The 20,534-nt window shown below is 41.5% G+C and overlaps 1 protein-coding gene across 1 annotated transcript in view; it reads left to right on the plus strand.

Moving 5' to 3' along the window:
- Window positions 1-20,534, plus strand: part of LOC144766629 (von Willebrand factor A domain-containing protein 1-like) — a 165,557-nt gene that overhangs the window by 138,459 nt on the left and 6,564 nt on the right. Inside the window, exon 5 of the mRNA XM_078650414.1 lies at window positions 7,142-7,420. Within this exon, the coding sequence (XP_078506540.1) occupies window positions 7,142-7,420 (279 nt within the window). The remainder of the gene's footprint in view (window positions 1-7,141; window positions 7,421-20,534) is intronic.

Below are 20,534 nucleotides of genomic sequence, written 5' to 3' on the forward strand. Positions count from 1 at the left end.
CGCCAGTATTTGGATGAGTTAGTCAGTATTTGGTTATATCAACCAGTATTTGGATGTCTCAGACATTGTTTTGATGTCTTAGTCAGTATGTGGTTGTCTCAGCCAGTATTTGAATGTATGAGTCAGTATTTGGTTATATCATCCAGAATTTAGACATCTCACCCAGTATTATTTGATGTCTTAGCCAGTATTGTATTCTATTCACCAGCATTTGGTTGTCCCAGCTACTATTTAGTCATCTCAACCAGTACTTAATTGTCTCAGCCACTAATACAGCATCCCAGCCAGAATTTTGATTTCTCCAACAACATATGGTTGTCCCAGCCAGTATTTGATTGACTTAGCGAGTATTTAGTTGTCTCAGCCAGTATTTCATTTTCTTCACATGTATTTGGTTGTTTTCACCATTATGTTGTTGTTTTAGGTAGTAGTTGGTTGTTCATGCCAGCAGGTCTCAGCCAGTATTTGGATGTCTTGGCAAGTATTTGATTTTTTCAGCCAGTATTTATTTGTCTCTGTATTAGGACGTTTTCACCAGTATTGTGTTGTCCCAGCCAGTATTTGGTTGTCCGTGCCAGTAATTGGAAGTGTCAGCCAGGGTTTGGTTATTCTTGGTACTGTTTGGATGGCTCAGAGAGTATTTGATTGTTCAGTTAATCAATTCCCTTTTATCAGTGTCTACCAGCGTTCACCGCGTTGTTTACATCTTCTTCCAAGAAGGTATTTCTTCTGATCCACAGCCAGTAGAAATCTGGTAGTCATGGAACCAGCCAAGGCTCCTGAAGAAAAGGCAGAGTTCCCAAAGCTCTGAGGTTACTTTTGTCAAATTTCATACAACTGCGTAAACTGACTGTCGGGTGCTACTTGTCTCGAAAGCTCAGAAGCATAAGTAACAGGAAAGATCTTACCTCAATGATAGATAGACTGGACCCCGTTTGTACACATGATTCACCGGTTGATCTGTGCTCTTATGGAAATCCAGGTCTTGGGTTTGGCCAGACCACAAGGCTCTCGGCTCTCTATTTAGTGCTGGGATGGAGGCCTGGGAGCTGCTCGGTGGCAGGTTCCAGTTGTCTACTTGTTGACTGCCTTTGGTATTGAAGTGGATGGAGGTAGACAAGGTACACGAATAGCAACATGAAACAGCATAATGTGTGCAAGACCCACTAGGGTTAGCCGTCATGTTGTGTTGACTGTGATGCAAGGAGGCTGTATGATGTACTTGAATGGGTAGGTCCTGAGATGGGAGACCAAGACGAGGTCAAGTGGTTGCAAAGAAGGTCAAAAATTGAAGAATGACTAGAAATATCAACTTTGTACTGGAACTTGTATCCATGGAAGGATAGTGGTTTGGGTGTTTGTGCAGGAAGGTGAGATTAATCAAGAAGGGTGTTTCTGGAATGCAGACTGCTTCCTGCATAATTGGTTGAATGGGGGCGTGATGCGAGGATGAATGAATCTTGTGTGAGTGGTGATAATGGTGCAATTATACATAATAATTGTGTGACTTATAAACCGCAGAGCTACTTCAAAAAAAAGTGTCCCAGCGCTGAAGGTCCAGCACCCACAAGTCACATGTGCATCAGTGTCCATTGAATGGGCTCAGCTTGAACAACCAGGTTTTTACATTTCTCCAGAAGAAGGATTCTGAAGGGGCCTGATGGACTGAGAGGGGAAACAACCTTTACAACGCAGTCATTAGATCGCACTACACTTACAACGCAGTCATTACATCACAACATCCTTTACAACGCATGTCACTACAACACAGGCATTACAACGCATACCATTACAACACATGACACTACATCGCATGTCACTACAACGCAGGCATTGCAACGCATACCATTACAACGCACACCATTACAACGCATAGTACCCCTACACTATCCAACACTTACCCTACAGTTGCACCCCCTGGAGTTAGAATAGTAATTTTAACCCCCACACTATCCAACACTTACCCTACTGTTGCACCCCCTAGAGTTAGAATGGTACTTTTTACCCCTATACTATCCAATACTTACCTTAAATACAATGTAATGGTATGCGTTGTAATGGTATGCGTTATGTACTGTCATGCGATGTAATGGAATGCGTTGTAGTGGATGTTGCGATGTAAAAATTGTGTTCCAAGTGCATGCGTTGTAAATGCATGCGTTGTAAATGCATGCGTTGTAACTTCATACATTCGAATGAGAGAGGGAGAGAGTTCTAGAGTTTGGGCGCTAGATAGCTGAAGAAGCTACAGACAATGTGTGCTCTCTTAAACTTTTTCCACAAGACGAAGATGGGCTAAGTTCGGGAGCCCCCCCCCCCCCCTTGGACCAGGCACCTTTCCTTCAGGATCAGACCCACAATCTGACACTAAATACTCAACTATTCCTGGTTACCTATGGCTCGTGCAGTGATGTTGAAAACACGGCTCATTGCCTCTCTTCTTGACTTTGCTGCCACCCATGTACCAGACTTGGACAGTGGGACAGCGGCCAGGCGATCTACTGTCGTCTACCAACTACTCTCTTTTTTTAAAACCAGTTCTGCAAGTCAGAATATAAACATCACAAAATAAAGTAATGGATGGAGTGTTGAAACTTTTCAAACACTCACTCCCCTGTTAAATCAGAATACAAAATCGTCTTGTCTCCCACAGAGTATAAATCACTGATAGAATGCAAAACATTTGAATGTAGTTCATTTCTTTGATGTGGCAGACAGTGCGCCTAGAGGCAGGCATGGCCAGTTGAAGCTCTTGATAGTAGCCAGAGGCACTCGTCCCTGTGCTACAAACTTCAAGCAGCTGTGTGGAAACAACATCTGGGTGACAGTGGGGGAGACACAGATCAAACATTCAGCAGATAAACACGAGAAGCCCAACAAGCCTCAGATTTGTGTCCAATAAAACGTCTTCATTTGAAACATGTTTATATGACATTGTTATTGCCTCAGGGGCAGAACAGGGCGGTCAGCGGGTTCAACCAGGTGGGCAACTGCAGTCAGGGCTTTAAGTGGGATGGAAAAACTTGGGGGGTGGGTCTCTCAAATGGGCGTGGCCAATATAATTAAGGGCATGGCTTAAAAGCATGTAAGCTAAAACTCTGTGCTTAGCATAGTGTGCCGCCTGACTTGTATTTTGCTGTTTCTGTCAATGCATCCAGATAAATGATACAACAAGTAACATCATACCTACAACAAGTCAGGACTATTGGCTTTGTCAATGGTTGTTAGTTGCATAAGATAAATAAGCAGCAACTATGGCTAGTATATAATATTGAAAAAGCTTGAAGCCCTGGTGACACCACGACAATGCTGCTGCTCCTGAGTTTCAAAACGATAGGGGAAATTCAGAGAGAAAATGACTCTCTTTAAAGGATTTCCCTTCCCCTACAATGCTCACCTGGCATGACGTCATGCCGTAACTTCTCCACTAGTGAGAAGTGAGCAGTGTGAGCATGCGCACATCCATGTGCCTGCTGTCACTGCAGTCCGGAATAAAACAGACCGCCTGTGCCAGGGCACAAAACAGGGCCCGTTTCGAGACCTCCTTTAAAAAACTGCTGGTGCTCAGCACCGGGGAGACCCGGCCCACTTAAAGCCCTGGCGCTACCTCAATGACAACGAGCACTCCTTTAGTAATGACCAGGGCGAGGTCGATTGTTTTCATCCATCATCAGGACTGGCTGCCCTACAAGTAGCTAATTCCCTTTCCCTCAGGTGGTGATCCTAGGTTTGGCTTTTGTGCTCTCAGCCTGCATTCCTCTGACGTCATCTTCTGGACACTCCAAGTTCGTTGTTGGGAGGTCTTCTCGTTTCAGATGGTCTCTTCTTCACTGGAGTAGGTTTGTCCCCTGGACTTATTCATTCCTTCTTTTTACCTTTGTTTGTTGTGTCACTAATTCTCGCATGTTCCAGAGTCTTAACTCTTCATGTTATGTATATGTTATAAAATGTATAGAGCGCATAGCTGCCCCAGCAATGGGGCTTCCCAGTGCTAGTCCAAAATAGAAACGAACTTCAACAGACATCCTAAGGAAGAAAATGCCACAAAGAAAATCCTAAGAAGAAAAGAGCCAGGGGCAATATTATCAAGAAAGTGCGATACATTATCGCTGCTTTTATCGGCAGGAAACTGCCGCTAAAGCGGTGATAATAGGCGTGATAATACGCCCTTGTGAATTCCCATAGAAGCCCAGGTAACACCAGAACCTGGGCTTCTATGGGAGTTCACACAGGCATATTACCAAGCCCCTTATCGTCGCTTTAGCAGCAGTTTCCTTACGATAAAAGCGGCGATAATATATCGCCTTTCTTGAAAATATGGCCCCAGGTTTTCAGAGTTTTCCTGAAGGATAAATGGTTCTGGATGTTCCGATAGAAGGAGGAAGCGCGTTCAAGAGAGCTGGAGATTTTGCGTGAAAACTGCGGCCTCCCGCTCTTACTCTCTTAACCTGAGGAACAGTAGCCAGATTAAGGTCAGCCGAACACTGCAGACGTGAGGATTGATAAAGGGATAACAGATTAAACAAAATGGGGTCGCCCTGGTAGGATAAGAGCTTATGGGCAGTACACGACATCTTGAAGGGCGCACGCTTATCCACAGGGAGCCAGTGTACTTTGCGAAAGAGGCCGGAAGAAGGGCAATATTTTGGAAGAGAGAACAACAGCCTAGCCGCAGCGTTTTGAGCCAGCTGGAGTCTTCTAGGTGTCTTGATTCAGTTAAGGTCCCTGCAGACATCTGGCGACCTGTGGACATAGGTCAAGAAGAAGCTCTTGGAGAATGGGTCTCTGACATGAGGCCTGCTGCCCTGAAAGGATACATGTATGCAGCAGACAAGTGTCAGGGTTTTGGACCACTTGAGAGATGCTTCGCTTCACCATGGTTGAGGTGTCTGGTTTGTGCCTGGCTCGGTTAATGTCTGGATAGTTCCTAAGTGTTCCGCAAGAACATACCCAGAGACAGTAGATTCCTCTCCAGGTCTTCCCGTCCTTCTGGTCCGCATTCCCTAGATGCATAGGAACATTTCTGATCATTTCCTTTCCTTCGATTCTGGTTTCTGGGAACATTTGTCTCAATCCTGACTTCCTGGTCCATCCTGCATCTCACAAAGGCCTTTACTTCTCAGGAATATCACTCCAGGAAGACTGGACTTTGTTTTAGAGCCTGCTTGTGAGGACAACTTGTGGTGGAGCAATGGTGCCATGAGCCCTGACGTAAGCAAGGGAAATGTGCCACCTTCTCCTGGCTGCGTAGTAGAACATAACCTTAACTATAATGCAATGACTCCCCTGGGACCTGGTGCCACTGCACCTGCTGCACTAATGATAGTGACACCCATGAGCATATCTTCCTGGACCCTGAAGAGAGAGTACACTTTGCTCCTAATCGCAGACACCATTTTCCAAGCTTGCACTTTCTTTTGAAAAAATATTATTATTTGATGTGCTGCCCGTTTGGTTCAATTGAGGTGAGCCTGGCCTGCCACCACCAATCCTGGAACAGTGGTGTGCGCATGAAGTGGAGTCACCTGCTCACCTTCAGGTCAGGTCAAGGCTTCCATCGCCTCACTTTCCTCATTGTATTCTGCCCGGTGGCCTTTCAAATTCTCCAACTTCCTTCTACTCTTTTCAAGGCTCAGAATTAGGACACGCATTTCACCTCTAGTTCATTCCACTCACTTGTGTAGGTAATATGCAGCGTCCCTATAAATATGTGATTCTGGGGTCGCAGCGTGATCTGCAGAATTATGGGTTTACCCACTTGCCACAAAATCCAGCAAAATATTTCTAGCTGAAACGGATCAAAAAGGACTAAAAACAGTGCAGCGCCTGGTGGCGCGCAGTGCTAGACAGGTAGCAAGGGTTATCATTTGCTGAATGTTGTAGTCCTGGTAGTAATGAGGGGGAACATTTGCCAGGAAAGTATTACGACAAATCGTGAAATAATACTCCCCTGGTAAGTGACATATTATGCCACATAATTCCAGTTGTTTTTGACCTGCGGTTGGCTGTATTTTGATCTGTTTTTCTTGTTCCATTTTGTGGCATACTCTGAGGCCTGGTGCTCACTGCATTTTCAGTTTAAGGCGTCATCGCTGAGTTATGGCCCTAAGGCTAGGAGGTGGTTCGCGGGGCGTCCATCGCCATGTTTCTCACAGGAGCCCTTCTCCATACGCAGATCCCTTCTTCGGCCTGTGAGCAAATCAATCAAGCAGGATTTATAAAGCGCTGCTATTCACCCACGAGGGTATCTAGCCGCTGAGAGTCCAGCTGCTCGTATGGAATCAGTTGAACAGCCAGGTCTGGAGTCTCTTCCTGAACTCCTTAAGAGCAGGTGAGGACCGGAAGTGGAGGGGGACTTCGCTCCATGCTTGCCTCTAATGGTTCGATGGCAGAGGACGCACCTTCAGTTCACTTTATTGAGGGCGACATAACTTCTTGCCCTGGTCTGACTTTCACAGACTCTAAAATAGCCATAGGCTGAGGGTTCGATTTCCTACTTCACTTATTGGCTGTTTCAGTTTGGGTCAAATGTCTTGGATGGCCTACAGAAGTGAAGCAGCTGAAGCATAGCATGCCAGGATTCCTCTGCATGATGACAGAAGATGGTTAATAAATAAAGACTTGTGAGAAAACGCACAACTTGCTTTTAACTGCTGCAGTAGGATTTTATTAGGACTTTACCAACTTCAAGATGTCAATTAAGTTTTATTTTAATAGTACTAAAATTACTAAAATATTTTTTTATGGAAAGCAGGAGAAGTCGCACACAAATAAGAAACATGAGTTTTGAGGCAGAATAGTCCCACAAAAAAAGATTTACCACGACAATTCTACCTCCAAAACTCATTTATTGGGATTCTATGCCGACAAAAGGCTACAAACTTCATGAGCACTTGGTTGTAAACTTTGCACAACTCTGCAGGTGGAATTTATATTCTGGGAAAATCTTTACAAAAAGAAAGGGACTCCATGAAAGCCAGAAGCAGCATCAACTCTGGAGAACCTTAGTTACAGGTAAATAACTCATTATTCAAATTTGTGGGTAGAATAGGTGTCTGCTCTCTGGGTTTAAACATGTTTCACTTACTGCTGTTCTTGAGTTCCTGATCTGTGAGTGATAGTCATTCTGTCTTCTCCTCAGCTGTGCCTCCGAGACCCCCTCCCCACAGTCTCATGCTGACGGACGTCACTTCCTCCAGCCTGGTGGCATCTTGGGCCACTTCCAGGCGGCCGGCTCTGAAGTACAGTGTGCAGCTCGGAGCTCCTGGGGGCTTCTCTCGCTCGGTGACGGTGCCGGGGCATGTTCACATGGTTGTTCTGGAGGGCCTGAAGAAGGACACTTTCCATTCTGTCTGCATCCGGGCGGTTTACAAAAGAGGCAGCAGCATGGCTGCCTGCGCCAAGGAGAAGACCCTCTCAGGTGAGACAAGGAAAACGGAATGCATTTAAAAAAGAAAAGTTTAACTTTTCAGTTTCATTTTTTTAAGGGCAGGAAGAGGTCTCAGGGACCACTGCCTGCTCTTAAAAAATATTTTCCCACATACTCACAGAGGGGAAGGGGTCCCCTGGTGACCCCTTCCCCTTTGCAAGTAGTTAACCACCTACTTATAGTAGGTGGTAAACTGCAAGTGTTTTGCGGCCACAAATGCTGCTACAAAACATCAGTACATAGCATGTTGACTTGCTAGTAGGAAGGGACGCCCCTTCCTAATAGTGAAAGTCGCTAAATGCTATTTTGCGAGTCAGTGACCCGCAAAATAGCATTTGTACATGCTATTGCCCTTTGTTGCAGCCGCAAATGGGAGGATCTCCCGTTTGCGGACGCAAAAAAGGCCCATGGTCCTTTAGCCTTATTATTTTTAGTAACATAAAAACATAATTGTTACATGAAGTCTTTAACAGCTTCCTAAAAGAAGATATTTATCAAAGATAGGTTTGATTTGCTGGAAAAACTTACAACTGCTGTTTGCTTCTATGATTATTAGCCAGTACTAAGCGGAAGGAAATGAGACTTAAGGAACATTCCTCTTATTGCTTCATAAAACAAGTTATATGACAGATGCTTACATATCTCTGTATTGAACTTTACTTACTTTACTACTGAGAAAAATCCTAACTTTAAGACCTTTGGTATTCACAGAAGGCATTTAGGAGTTCTAAAGTTAGGACTCCTAACTTCTGTGAATACCAAAATAAGTAAGTGCCTTCTGTGAATACCAAAAAGAGTAAGTGCCTTCTGTGAATACCAGAAAGTTTAGGATTTTGTCTTAAGTTAGTTCTGTGAATCAGGCCCTATATTAACAGTGAGACATTCCCACCAAAAATAAACACATAAGTTAAGAAAAATAAAACATTTCCATACTGTTACTTCTCAATATTGAAAAGCCTTATCTGCAGTAAAAGCCAATTAAATCACCAATTACCATATTTCTTATTAAATTTCTACCTGAACGTATAACTTGTCTGCTAATTGTCAGCTCTCTGATACTTTGACGGATCAAGCTCATGCTATAAAAAAACTCCTCAAATAAATGATAAAATTAATCAGTTTACCTTTATTTGTAGAACCTGCCCTAATCAATATTCACTCCTCATGCATTATCACTTTTAATAACCTCCCCATTTGAGCCAGTAGTATCTCTGTCTTCAGCACATTCCTTGTTAACATGGGTTATTAAACAAAGTTCACAGGTTCTTAGCCTGTTTTCAGGAGTTTCAAAATCTGAACTCTCGCAAGAGTAGGAGAAGTCCTACCCCACACTTTGTCTTCAACATGCTTGTTGCAAGTGGCTAGTTTAAGTCACTTATATTTCCTAAAATTTCACAAATCTTCAATAAGATCCCTTTTCAAAACTGTCACCTATAATTAGTATACATCTCCCCAGGCTTCCACGTCTGAAGCAATAATGATACTTGGTATCCCAAAAAGTTTTCAGTTCATTCAAGGTGATGTGCAGCTGAAATATTCAGATTCTTTCAGGGATGTTGGAAGTGAAAAGCAGAACTCAAAATATGGTCTATTTCTGAGGCTTGTTTTCACACTTACATATTAGCATTGAACCTTTAGTCTACATATGTTTTACAATTATGCAAGTAGAAAACATAAGACATTGATAACTAAGGGGCCGATTACGAGTCTGGAGGTCTCTGACTTCCCTATTCCGAAGCAGCCATTCAGACCATCCACCCTAGTGGTGGCGCAGCCGACAGGGGTGTCCAATATGCAACACAAGGCCGCCGCGGTCCGCCAAGCATATTTCGAGTTTCCCCACTGACAGCCTTTTCATGGCAGTGAGTCTGCCATGAAAAGGTTGACGGTGGGGAAACAAAGGGGGCCCTAAGGTCCCCTATGCCCTCGCCAGCATAGGGATGCATTCAGGGGGGACACAACATGTGCCTCCCTGTTTGCTTGCACCCCAAGTTCCAGCACGGCATGGACTTCATAGTCCATGCTGTCCTGGAACTTCTTTTGCAATCGCATTGTGGTGCCCGTTTTCAGGGCACTGCCGTGGGAACGGCAAAAGAATAGTCTGCCAGACACGAGTTGTACTCATAATCTGGCGGGCATACCATGCACGGCTTTGGCGGTGCTGTGCTGGAGGGTCTGATGAGCCCACAGACCCCCAAACTCTCTGCGGAAGCAGTACATTTGTGACTTCAGCTTCTCCTTCTTCTCTTCCTGGAGTGGGAAGAGGGAGGTGCAATCTATTGCCATGTGCCGCTCTGAGAGGGTGGGGCAGAATGAAAGTTGCTGGAGTTGTGACCAACAAAGGCTCTTCTGTGGACCTTGCCCAGGCCATGGAATTGGGGCACCAAGGGACTTGGAGAAGCCGTGGTGGCTGAGCGCTCTTCCATTACAGACCATTAAAGTGGTGCCTTGCAGGGAACGGGAATGGCCGGTTGAGGGGTGAAAAAACTAAATATTTTAAAAAACTTAGCTCTTCATGGTCACCATCTCTCCTCCATCATTGCTTCTCCTCCTGACAAGTCCCGGAAGCAGGAAGCACACAGGCTCCTCTAAACGAATCACAATGCTGCTGTTCGCATGCGCTAATGAACATGTGACTCCCTGTGTGCATGCACCCCCAGTTCCTTGAAAGTCTATGCCCTGCAGGAATTGTCTTTGATACTCCAATTGCAGTGGGACTTCAAAAGAACCTCCCGCCAGAGTAAAAATAAGTCATAGTCTGGCATGCGGTCTTTATGGGCGGTCTTGGAGTGGAGCGGCAGATTGGCGGCCCTGCGCTTAAACCACTAAAGTCATTAAAAAAGGCCCCAAAGGGCCTGATTTAGAGTTTGGTGGGCAGTAGATCTAAGATAGGGTTGGTAGAGAGCACTACGGCTGCCACTCTGATATACAGTCATGAACCAAAATTATAGATCATTGCTAGCCCACCTGCGATCTCTGTACTGTCAGAGGAACTGCACTGAATGGCTGCCATCGGTTTCAAAAGACTTTCACTAAACTTTTTGTTTTGCAAAAAAAACCTCTCAAAGTGGTAGTTGCATTTGAAAAATAAATAAGTAATGACTGACATTTTCCCCAGGGTGTGGTGGTCATTATTTGTGTTTTCCAGTTCCGGCGGTTAACGGAAAGCAGAAAAAGTAAATCAGACCTTCAGTCCTAAATAGGCCAATCAACGTGATGCTCCAACAGCCAACACTCAGTCAGGCCACAGGCGTGAGCTTTTGAGTTCAAAATATTTTATTGAGTTTTCATATTAAACAACAAATACAGACAATACAGAAAAAAATATTAAGCGATAATACCTAACCATAATGTAAAATTTACAAGAACATCAAGTGGATCATAATAGGTAAGAAAATATAAATATTAAGTGAAGAAGAAATACAATAAAAAGATAAATCAATTATAAATATACAATTAAGAAGATAAATATATCAATAGGTATCCAAAAAGATTGAAAAAAGTTAGCATTATGATTAATCCCATTCAGGGACAACTGAGCTCATCTTCTTGTAAAAATTACCCATGACCACCATGCATGAACTGATAATGACGAAACATCCTTTCAACAAAAAGTAATGGATTTTAAATCAGCAGAAATAAGAAAATTAAAAAGTTTACCTTCTATGTCAGTTACATTTTGCAAAAGCACAACAGATTTGCATATTAACAGTTTGTAAGAAACATCATCATGGATATTTAATATCTTTTTTATAATATCCCAAAAATCAGACCAAAATTTAAAAACTAAAGGACAATCAAAAAGCATATGCTGTAACGATCCAGGATATAATTTACAGGCCAACATGTTGCAGATTGAAGAAGTTTAGTACGGAATAAATGTAATGAAGTCCATAAACAATTGAATAAATATAAGAATTAGTTTGATAAAGCGAAACAGGTAACCAACCTGAAATACTATTAAGCTAAATATCAATCCATGTGTCAATAGATAAAGAAAGTGAGAGCTCATTATTCCTAAATGCTGAGATTATATTTAGATTGTTTCCTAGAGAATTAGATACTTTTTTATATAAAAGAGAAACACCATGATATAACGGGGAAACAGTTTGAATACATACAGCTAAATCTGCTTTAACATTAGACGGAATACCCTGAGGAAAAGAGTCTAAAATTGAATTACACAAGTACAAATTTGATAAAGTCAGATTGAGTTAAACTAAATCTTGATTGCAAAGCCTCAAATGATATGAAAGCATTGTTGGAATAGACATCTTTAAGATAAAAAATACCAGCATTAATCCATGAATGCCAGAAACTGTCATTTCTATTTAATTTAATAACAGTACTATGCCATAATGACAAGTCTTCAGTATTAAACATAGGAGATAGAAAAATTAAATCCAAGTCATTAAAAATTAGTTTAGTGGATTTAGGGATAGCAGATTGGCGAAAAAATGATGAGTTATTAGACATGGTTAGCAAGGTGGGTAATGGAAATGGATTTACTATAGATTTCTGTATATGAAGAGAAGTAGGAGGATTCTTTAAAAAGGAATGATTACACCATATGGAACTTTGTTTTAATATAAATGCTTTATGATACAGAAGAAAGTCAGGTAAGCCAAATCCTGCATAGAATTTGGGCATTTTTTAATTTTTTATGACCAATACGAGGTAAGTTATTTCTCCAAAGAAATTTGGAAAGAAATCTATCAATATCAGTATACAATTTTAATGAAAATTGAGTAGGAATCATGGCAAGGGTGTAGAACATTTTAGGAGAAATAGTCATTTCAGTAGAGTCCTTTCTTCCCCACCATGAGAGATGAAGTAAAGACCATTTAGACGTTTTTTCTTTAATATAATTTAAGATAAAGTTACTGTTTAATGTTGCTTTTATGAATGACGAGAATAAAATACCAAGATATTTCAGTTTATCCTTTTGCCAAATAATATCAGCCATAGGTAACAGGAGTACAAAAAATGTTTAAGGGAACATTTTTGGTTTTGTTAGTATTTAGTTTGTATCCAGAAACTATGGAATACTTTGCAATAATTTCTAATAAGGAAGAGAATGAAGATATCGTATCAATAATAAATAAAAGCACATCATCAGCATAGGCTAAGGTTTTGATAGTGACATCCTTAATAGTGATTCCTTTGATATTATCACATTTTGTTATAGAGGTAAGGAAAGGTTCAATACCAATGAGAAACAAAAGTGGGGAAAGGGAGAGCATTGTCTTGTGCCTCTAAAAAGGGAAAATTGACTTGAAACTTAACCATTGATAAATAAACGAGCAGTGGAAGCAAAATATAGAGCAGAAATCATGCGGATAAATGAGGCACCAAAATTAAATGACAACAAGGTCTGAAATAAAAAATGCCAATGAATTTTATCAAAAGCGTTCTCAGCATCCAAAGCTAAAATTCCTGAGGGTAAAGTTAAAGTGGAGCATTGTTCAATAACATGTAGAAAGATCTTGTATTATTTGTAGAGTATCTGTCCTTCATAAAACCAGATTAATCTGGGTGTATAATAGAATCCAATACAGGGGCTAATCTAATCTAGTATTTTAACATATCATTTACAGTCTTGATGAATTAAAGATATAGGACGATAATTTGACACAATAGAGGGGTCTTTATCCGGTTTGGGGAGTACAATAATGAAAGCATCAGCAAAAGAACCTGAGGTAGTTCCTGAAGAACCAAAAAAGATAAAAAGTTGAAATAAATAAGGCAAAAGTTGTAATAGAAATTCTTTATAAAACTCAGCTGGAATACCATCGGGACCAAGAGACTTATTTTTTTAAAGAGATTTTATGGCTGATAAAATTTCATCTGTAGTAATGAGTAGATGCATCCCAATTTTATCTGATTGTGAAATCTTTGGTAAACCACATGTAGTTAAGAAATAGTCAAGTAAAGAGGCATCATGAATACCAGGCTTGTTATATAGATTAGAGTAAAAATCCAAAAATTCTTTAACAATATCATTGTGAGATAATGCTGTTTTTCCGTTAGGGCCATGAATAGAAGTTATTTGAGTTTTATCTTTTTTTTATATATAAATAATTAGCTAAAAGTTTTCCAGATCTGTTGGCATTAAAACAAAATTTAGCTTTAGAATTAGAAATTTGGATGCCAGCTCTTTTACTAAGGATTGAGTTCAATTCATATCAAAGCTTTTGTAGTTTAACTCTATACTGAAGATCATTGGAGGTAATAAAAAGTGTCTCAAATTTTGCAATTTGTTTTTCCAAATTTTTAATATTTTTACTAAATGTTTTATTTTCGTAAGCCATATTATAAATAGTTATCCCCTAATGTGAGCTTTAAAAGCATCCCATCTGTTGACCATAGAAGTGGAACCTTCAGGGTTGAGTAAGAAATAATCTTGAATGGCAGTTAAGAGTTTTGGTTTATTATGTTCATTAAGATCAATTCCAGAATTCATTCGCCATCTAGATTATTTTGTAAAAGTTGAATTTAAAAGAAATCAAAGCATGATCTGAAATATCAGTATTACCAATCTTAGGAGTAATTACAGATTGAATTAATTGTATGGAGACTAATAAATAATCAATCCTAGAATGAGAATTATGTGGGTTGGAAAAGAACGTAAAACATTTTTCTGTAGGGAAGTGCAGTCGCCAAATATCAACTAACTTGGTAGTTTGAATAAATGTTTTAAAAGCAGGAAAACCCTTAGGAGGGTGAAATTTAGTACTAGATAATCTATCTAGTAATGGGTCAGCAATAACATTAAAATCACCTCCAACAATTAAAGGAACTTTACCCAACTTTAGAACCTCAGTAGTAATATTAGACCAAAAAACAGGATCATCTGCAGTAGGGCGATAAACATTAAGTAAAAATATAACTGAATCATGAACGTTAATTTTAACTATTATATATCTCCTATCAACATCCGAAGTTTTACTCAAAACTTGGCAATGTAGTTTTTTTGCAAAGAAAATAGCCACACCATTTCTTTTGCCCATAGCAGGCGAAGAAACAATAGTATCCACCCACTTTTTCTTCATATAATTTAAGATTTTGTCGTTTATATGAGTCACTTGAACAAAGCAAAAATCTGCCTTACAACTACCTAAATAATCTGAATTTTTAGTGCGCTTAACTGGATGACGTAACCCTTTAACATTTAATGAGACTACTTTAATATTGTGAACATTAGCTATAATAAAAAAGAGAGAGAAAGGTCAAGAAGAGGAAAGAAAGAAATAGAGAAAGAGTATGAGAAAATAGTAGCTCCAGAACCAGCAAAATGAAAGGAAGAAAATAAAACAGTGAAAAAACGACAAACAGAGTACATAAATATCAAGAATAAAACGCGCACACGCTTTAAAAGCATGACCGGAACCATTGGAGCCCAATGCAAGAATAAACCATCAATTTGTCAGAAAATACGTGACTAACTGTAATCAAGTATTAGAGTCATGAGTATCCATGGAGTGTTGTGATTGTTGATCCAAAAACTGTCTTAATTCATCAGGACGATGAAAAGATTTTGACAGATTATCTTTCCAGATGTGCATTGTTGAAGGATCAAAAAGACCATATTTGAAACCAAAACTTCTTAGTTGAGGATGAAGAGCAGTGAATTCTTTGTGAATTGAAACAGTCTCCTTGGCAAAATCTTGATGAATAAATATTTTATTTTCATTGACCATCAATGAAGGGATTTCTCGTGCTGCTTTCCTAATTAAAACCAGATGGTGATGCCGGAGAACTTTAAAGATCATTTGTCTAGGGTTTGTGTGTTGAGGGTTGCGATAAGAAGGAATTCTGTGTGCCTTATCAATTTCACATTTTTCTGGAAATTTAATTTGTAGGAGGCCAGGAATCAGATTTTCCAAATATAGTCTGCAGTTGGTACCCTCAACATCCTCTGGCAAATTAAATATGTGTACGTTGTATTGTCTGTTGCGATTTTCCGTATCTAGAAGTCGCGTAGACAAAGGTGATATTTTCGCCACAAGTGGGGTAAAAGCTTCTAGTTTGACCTTATTATCTCGTATTTTAATTGAATTATCAGAGATTTTCATTGACAAACTAGCCATTTCTTTTCGCACATTTTTAATCTCTGAGGCAATTGAATGTGTATTGGCACGGAGTGCTTGAATTTCTTCTAATATTAAGGATAATGAAGGTTCAGATGACTCTACCACTTTTGATTTAATTGGCGGAGGTGAAACCTGCTGTCTCCTTTTATTATGAAGAGTATTTTTGTTATCCATTTTCTTGTATTAAGGATTACATTTGTATAAATAAAAAGACTTGAGAAAATATAATGGTGTTAGTAAAGAAATCCTTACTATGGCTGGTGCAGCAGTTAAATGGGCTGTGGGAGTGACTAGGCCCAAGCCAGGTCCTCTCCTGAATGTTCACTCCACCCCCCTGACTAACAAGCCTGGCAGTACCTGAAGGGAGAGCTGGAAGAAGAAGCTGGAAGATGAAAAACACATTTTTTTCTGGTCAAAAATGAGAAAGAAACACCACTCCACATCACAGGTACTGGTTTTAACAATGCAGCAACCTCATTGTAGCAGAGATTCTGACAGGAATTTGTCATTAAAAGGCAAAAACGGGTTAGAAAATGCCAGAGCTCACCGGGAGGTGTCCATTTTGTATCGCTCACTCACGCGTCCCCGGGAGTGAGCTTTTAATTGACAGAGCAAGTGAGGCACGGCCTATGGAAAGATGATGGCCTGTCTGAGACTAAATAGGGCAGGTGGACAAAGAGTTTGGCAGGCAGGATACCCTATCAGGTTTGTGATGAATACCCTGTCTGCCAAACTCTAAAGTGGGCCCTACATCTTGCGACTTCTTAAGCCGATCAGTAGTAACTTCCAGGAATTGAGATGTTCCAAGAAAAGAGTAACCTCACCCAGAGGTTGAAAAACTGAACAAAGTTTGGGGCTTGAAGTAGGATGAGCCTGAATAGCCACAGTAATCAGATCAACAGAGGGCAAGTGGACACAATCACTATTAATTACTGAAGCACCATAGTTGTTACTCACAAGCACATGAAAGATGCAGGGGGTCGCTACAGTGAAGCATCTTGAAGTTAGACAAAGTACATTGAACTCACATCCCACCAGAATTTCAGATGGTCGAAGGAGGTCAACCAGGTAAGGTAGGGTCAGCAGCTGCCTCTCGGTGTGCAGTTCACTCCCCCGGGCCCACCCGTTGTTTAAAGCGCCATGCAGGTGGTGGCATGAACAGGCAGAGAACTCCAAGAACTTTAAGGATCCATTCACTTTTAGTGATCTCTGTAGCCTTTAAGCCTTACCCATTACCTTATCCTCAGCAGCAAGTAAGATGCTGTTGACAACTGTCCTCCCCTATGAAGTCATTGATGCTTAAACTGCGTGCAATGTTTCTGCCACCCCTTAATGCTCATGCAACTAGTTAAATGATATTTAGAGTATTAATTTAATTGAGTCATCTGATGAATTCACCTAGACTACCCCCCCTTCCACATCTGACCAGATGCTCTTTCTTAGAGGTCCTGCTGGTCTCAGATATGACCTTTATTGAGAGAGCAAGGGTGGAAGAACAATGGGAGAAAAGTGGGTTTATTACCCAGATTTTAAAGTAGGGGGGCCATTGGCCAATATACCATCCAGATCTTGAAGTGGAAACTAAATGGCGACAGACAGAACGTGTTTCACTGACGTCGCGTTGCACATCGACTCTCCTTGAAGCGCTATACCAAAGGAGAAAACTCTGTGGGAGCTCCAAGATCTCTTCATTTTGTTTAATTGTGGTCACTGAGGTGTTACGCCTCTGCTAAAATCATGCCAGCCGAGCCAGCATTATAGAGCAAGGCAGGAGGTGCTATTTTATGTTAATGTGACTACTTGCTTGGCTGACCCGAGAAAATGATGGATTTTAGGAGATGCTCAGCACCTAAATTACCACAAATAAATAATTGCCATAAAATGAAGAGGCCTTGGAGACACCTCACAGTTTGTTTCTTAGGATTGTGATTGCAAAATGCAGCTTGGTTTCAGGCATGTATGATGTGTCACTGTGTTTGGTCTTCACTGTCTAGAAACACTCTAAACAGAAAAGCACACCTTTGCATCTTATGACTTTGCACGTGTACCTATGTGTATAAGGTGTCATTTTGATTTAATGTGTGATAAGTGTCTTTATTGGACTCTACATAATAAAACTACTTGAATAACAATAATGAAGTAACTGAACACAAAACACTGACATTTGGTGTTAAGTGGAAGAGAGAAGGATGTAATTCTACAGTCTCTGAACTGAACAATAAGCATTCCTAGGCTCAAATCGTAGGTTCCTCACTGGACCAATTGTGTGATCCATGGCCTTTGCTTCCTTAAGCATCCAGTTTGAGAGCATGTTGATGTAATTCAGTTCATAAGCTCTACAAAACCCCCACATGTATATGGTTAATCTAAAATAATATTGCTTCCCCATTTAACCCCTTCGGTGCGCATAACGGCTCCCGGCCTTCATGAGTCACGGTGGGCGTGTGCGGAGGATGGCCTGGGGCCGTCCGAATAACGCCCACTATTTAAATCGCCAGCACAGGGCGAACATGTCATGCGTCACGGTGGGCGTGTGCTGAGGACGTCCGGGGGCCATCCGAATCCCACCCACTATTTAAATCGCCCGCACAGGGCGAAAATATGTGCAGCGCCGAATGGGTTAATAACAACATGGGATATATCAGACCTGCCAACTACATCAAACATCACACAGTGTGAGAAGGGGGCCGGGGTCTTGGAGGGGAAGAGGCCTCATGTGAGAAGCACTGAAAAGGCATTGGTGCCCCCACCCAGTCCCCAAAGCATGCTGAAGGTGTTGGCAAAGTCCTGGGGTGTTTTCTCACCTGTTCATGGATGGCGGCAGTTCTAAGCCTCTGAAAACAAGCTGAAAACAACTGTTTACCGTGGTTTTCAGTTTGTTTCGGCTCCTCACCGGGTGACCGTGTGAAGGCAGTCGATATCGTGTGTCACACTGTGGCATTTTGTGAGTTGGCAGGTCTACTGTATGAAAAGAGAACATGATAAACTGAAAGCAATTGAGTATCTTGTGGCAATGTTGTCAGGGCATGGATGTATTGTTTAAAGTTTCATGTTTAAAAAAAATATTACATTCAACAAATCACTTGTTTCAGTGATATAATCGTACATACTTAATTAAGACACTGAAATGTTGAAAGCTATTTTTTTTTTCATTTTATAGACTTTATTATATTGTTTCATGACATTAGTTGCCTGTTTACAGCTCATGCTTTTGATCTAAGAACCAAGCCATGCTCTCCCCAAGGCTCCCCATGTCCCCCAAGCAGGGGCGGCTCCTTCATTTATTTTTCAGCCCCAGAGCTGAAAAATAAAATGGTACTACGCTTTATTTATTAACTGTCAGGACGGGGCGGGCATCATCAGAGAGCTGCGTGCCTTAAAATGCGCATGTCTGTTTAGCCGGCCATCTTGGGACGGCCAGCCAGACATGCGCATTTTAAAGTTCTCTAACCTAGCTGTCTTAGACAGCTGGGTTAGAGACAGTGCAGGCCTTGAGTGCTCTTAGGAGCGCTGGGAGAGCCTGCTCTGTCCAATCCTGGCGCTGCTTTCATTCTGTGAAAGCACTGCCAGGAATGGATAGTGCAGTTTCCTGCATTGGAAGCTTCCTGGAAGACACCCAAGGGAAGATAAAGTCACACTGTGGTGGTAGTGATTTTTTTTTTTTGTGCCCCTCCCACAGCCCCACCAGCCTAGGTACAAGCCTGCCCCAAAGACATACAGGGCCTGAATTACAAAGGTTACTTACACTTTTGAGTAATCCACAACTTTTCAGTAAGTTTACTCCATTTTGCTTATTCACAAAATCACACCCTTGGGGTCTCCTACGCTCTCGGGCTAGAGACTTTCTTTAACACTTCTTTGGATCTGTCAGTAACTCTTCTTGTGAGAGAGACGCATTAAAGCTTTCCTGGGCTAGTATTTCATGGAACAGATGCTTATACCTTCTAATACCGTCTCCAGCTTGGTTTAGCCTCTAGGCTGTCCATTCATTTCACGTTTGGCTTGTCGCTGCATGGGAGACAAATGAAATTGCACATTTTTTTCACCCTGACGCTGCAGAGTTGTGTTGATCCAGACTAGATCCATCACTTTGGGGTTTTTCCGACTGGAAAGTTCTCCAGGTGCAGTAGAGAATGCCCCCTGGTTGACCCCGGCACATTCCTGTCTCCAAAGTTATCCAGCCTGTCATATTTTGCATATAGTTTTAACACATGTTAGCTGGCAGTGATGGGGAGTGAGGTGAGGCAGAGAACACACAGACGGGAAATGAGACATCTTTAAAAAACCTTCCAGGTTCAAGTTCCTCCTCTTCCTGGCTGGGGGTCTTAAGAGTTGGTCTGGAGGGGGGATTGGAAAAATCCTCCTGTTTATGGAGGAAGAGGTAACCCCTCCGCAGGAGAATTCTCCACCAGGGGAGTCCACTCCTGGAGGATTATCTCTGCCGTATGGATAGTACGTTGGAGGTAATTCCACTGGAAGATTCTGCACCGCTGGAGCATACTCCTGTAATATTACTTCTTCTAAAGGGATAGTACCGTGCAGGTAATTTCACTGGAGGATTCTGCGCTGCTGGAGAATACTCCAGTATATTTTTATCCGCCAGTGGCATAGTACGGTGGAGGAAATTCTATTGCATGATTGTGCACCACTAGACTGTACTCCGGTAGAATTACTTCTACCAGAGGGGTATGTACTTTGGAGGTAATTCCACTGGAGGATTTTGCACCACTGGAGAATACTACAGCAAAATTACTTCCACCAGAGGGATAGTACAATGGAGGTAATTCCACTGGAGAAATCTGCACCGCTGGAGAATACTCCGGCAAAATTACTTCCACTAGAGGGACAGTACGGTGGAGGTAATCTCACTGGAGGATTCTGCACCACTGGAGAACACTCCAGCAGAATTACTTCTACCAAAGGGAAGGTACGGTGGAGGTAATCTCAATTGAGGATTCTGCACTGCTGGAGAATACTCCAGCAGAATTACTTCTACCAAAGGGATAGTACAG

The sequence above is a fragment of the Lissotriton helveticus genome, chromosome 7, assembly GCF_964261635.1.
Source record: "Lissotriton helveticus chromosome 7, aLisHel1.1, whole genome shotgun sequence".
In the NCBI taxonomy this organism is placed as follows: Eukaryota; Metazoa; Chordata; class Amphibia; order Caudata; family Salamandridae; genus Lissotriton; species Lissotriton helveticus.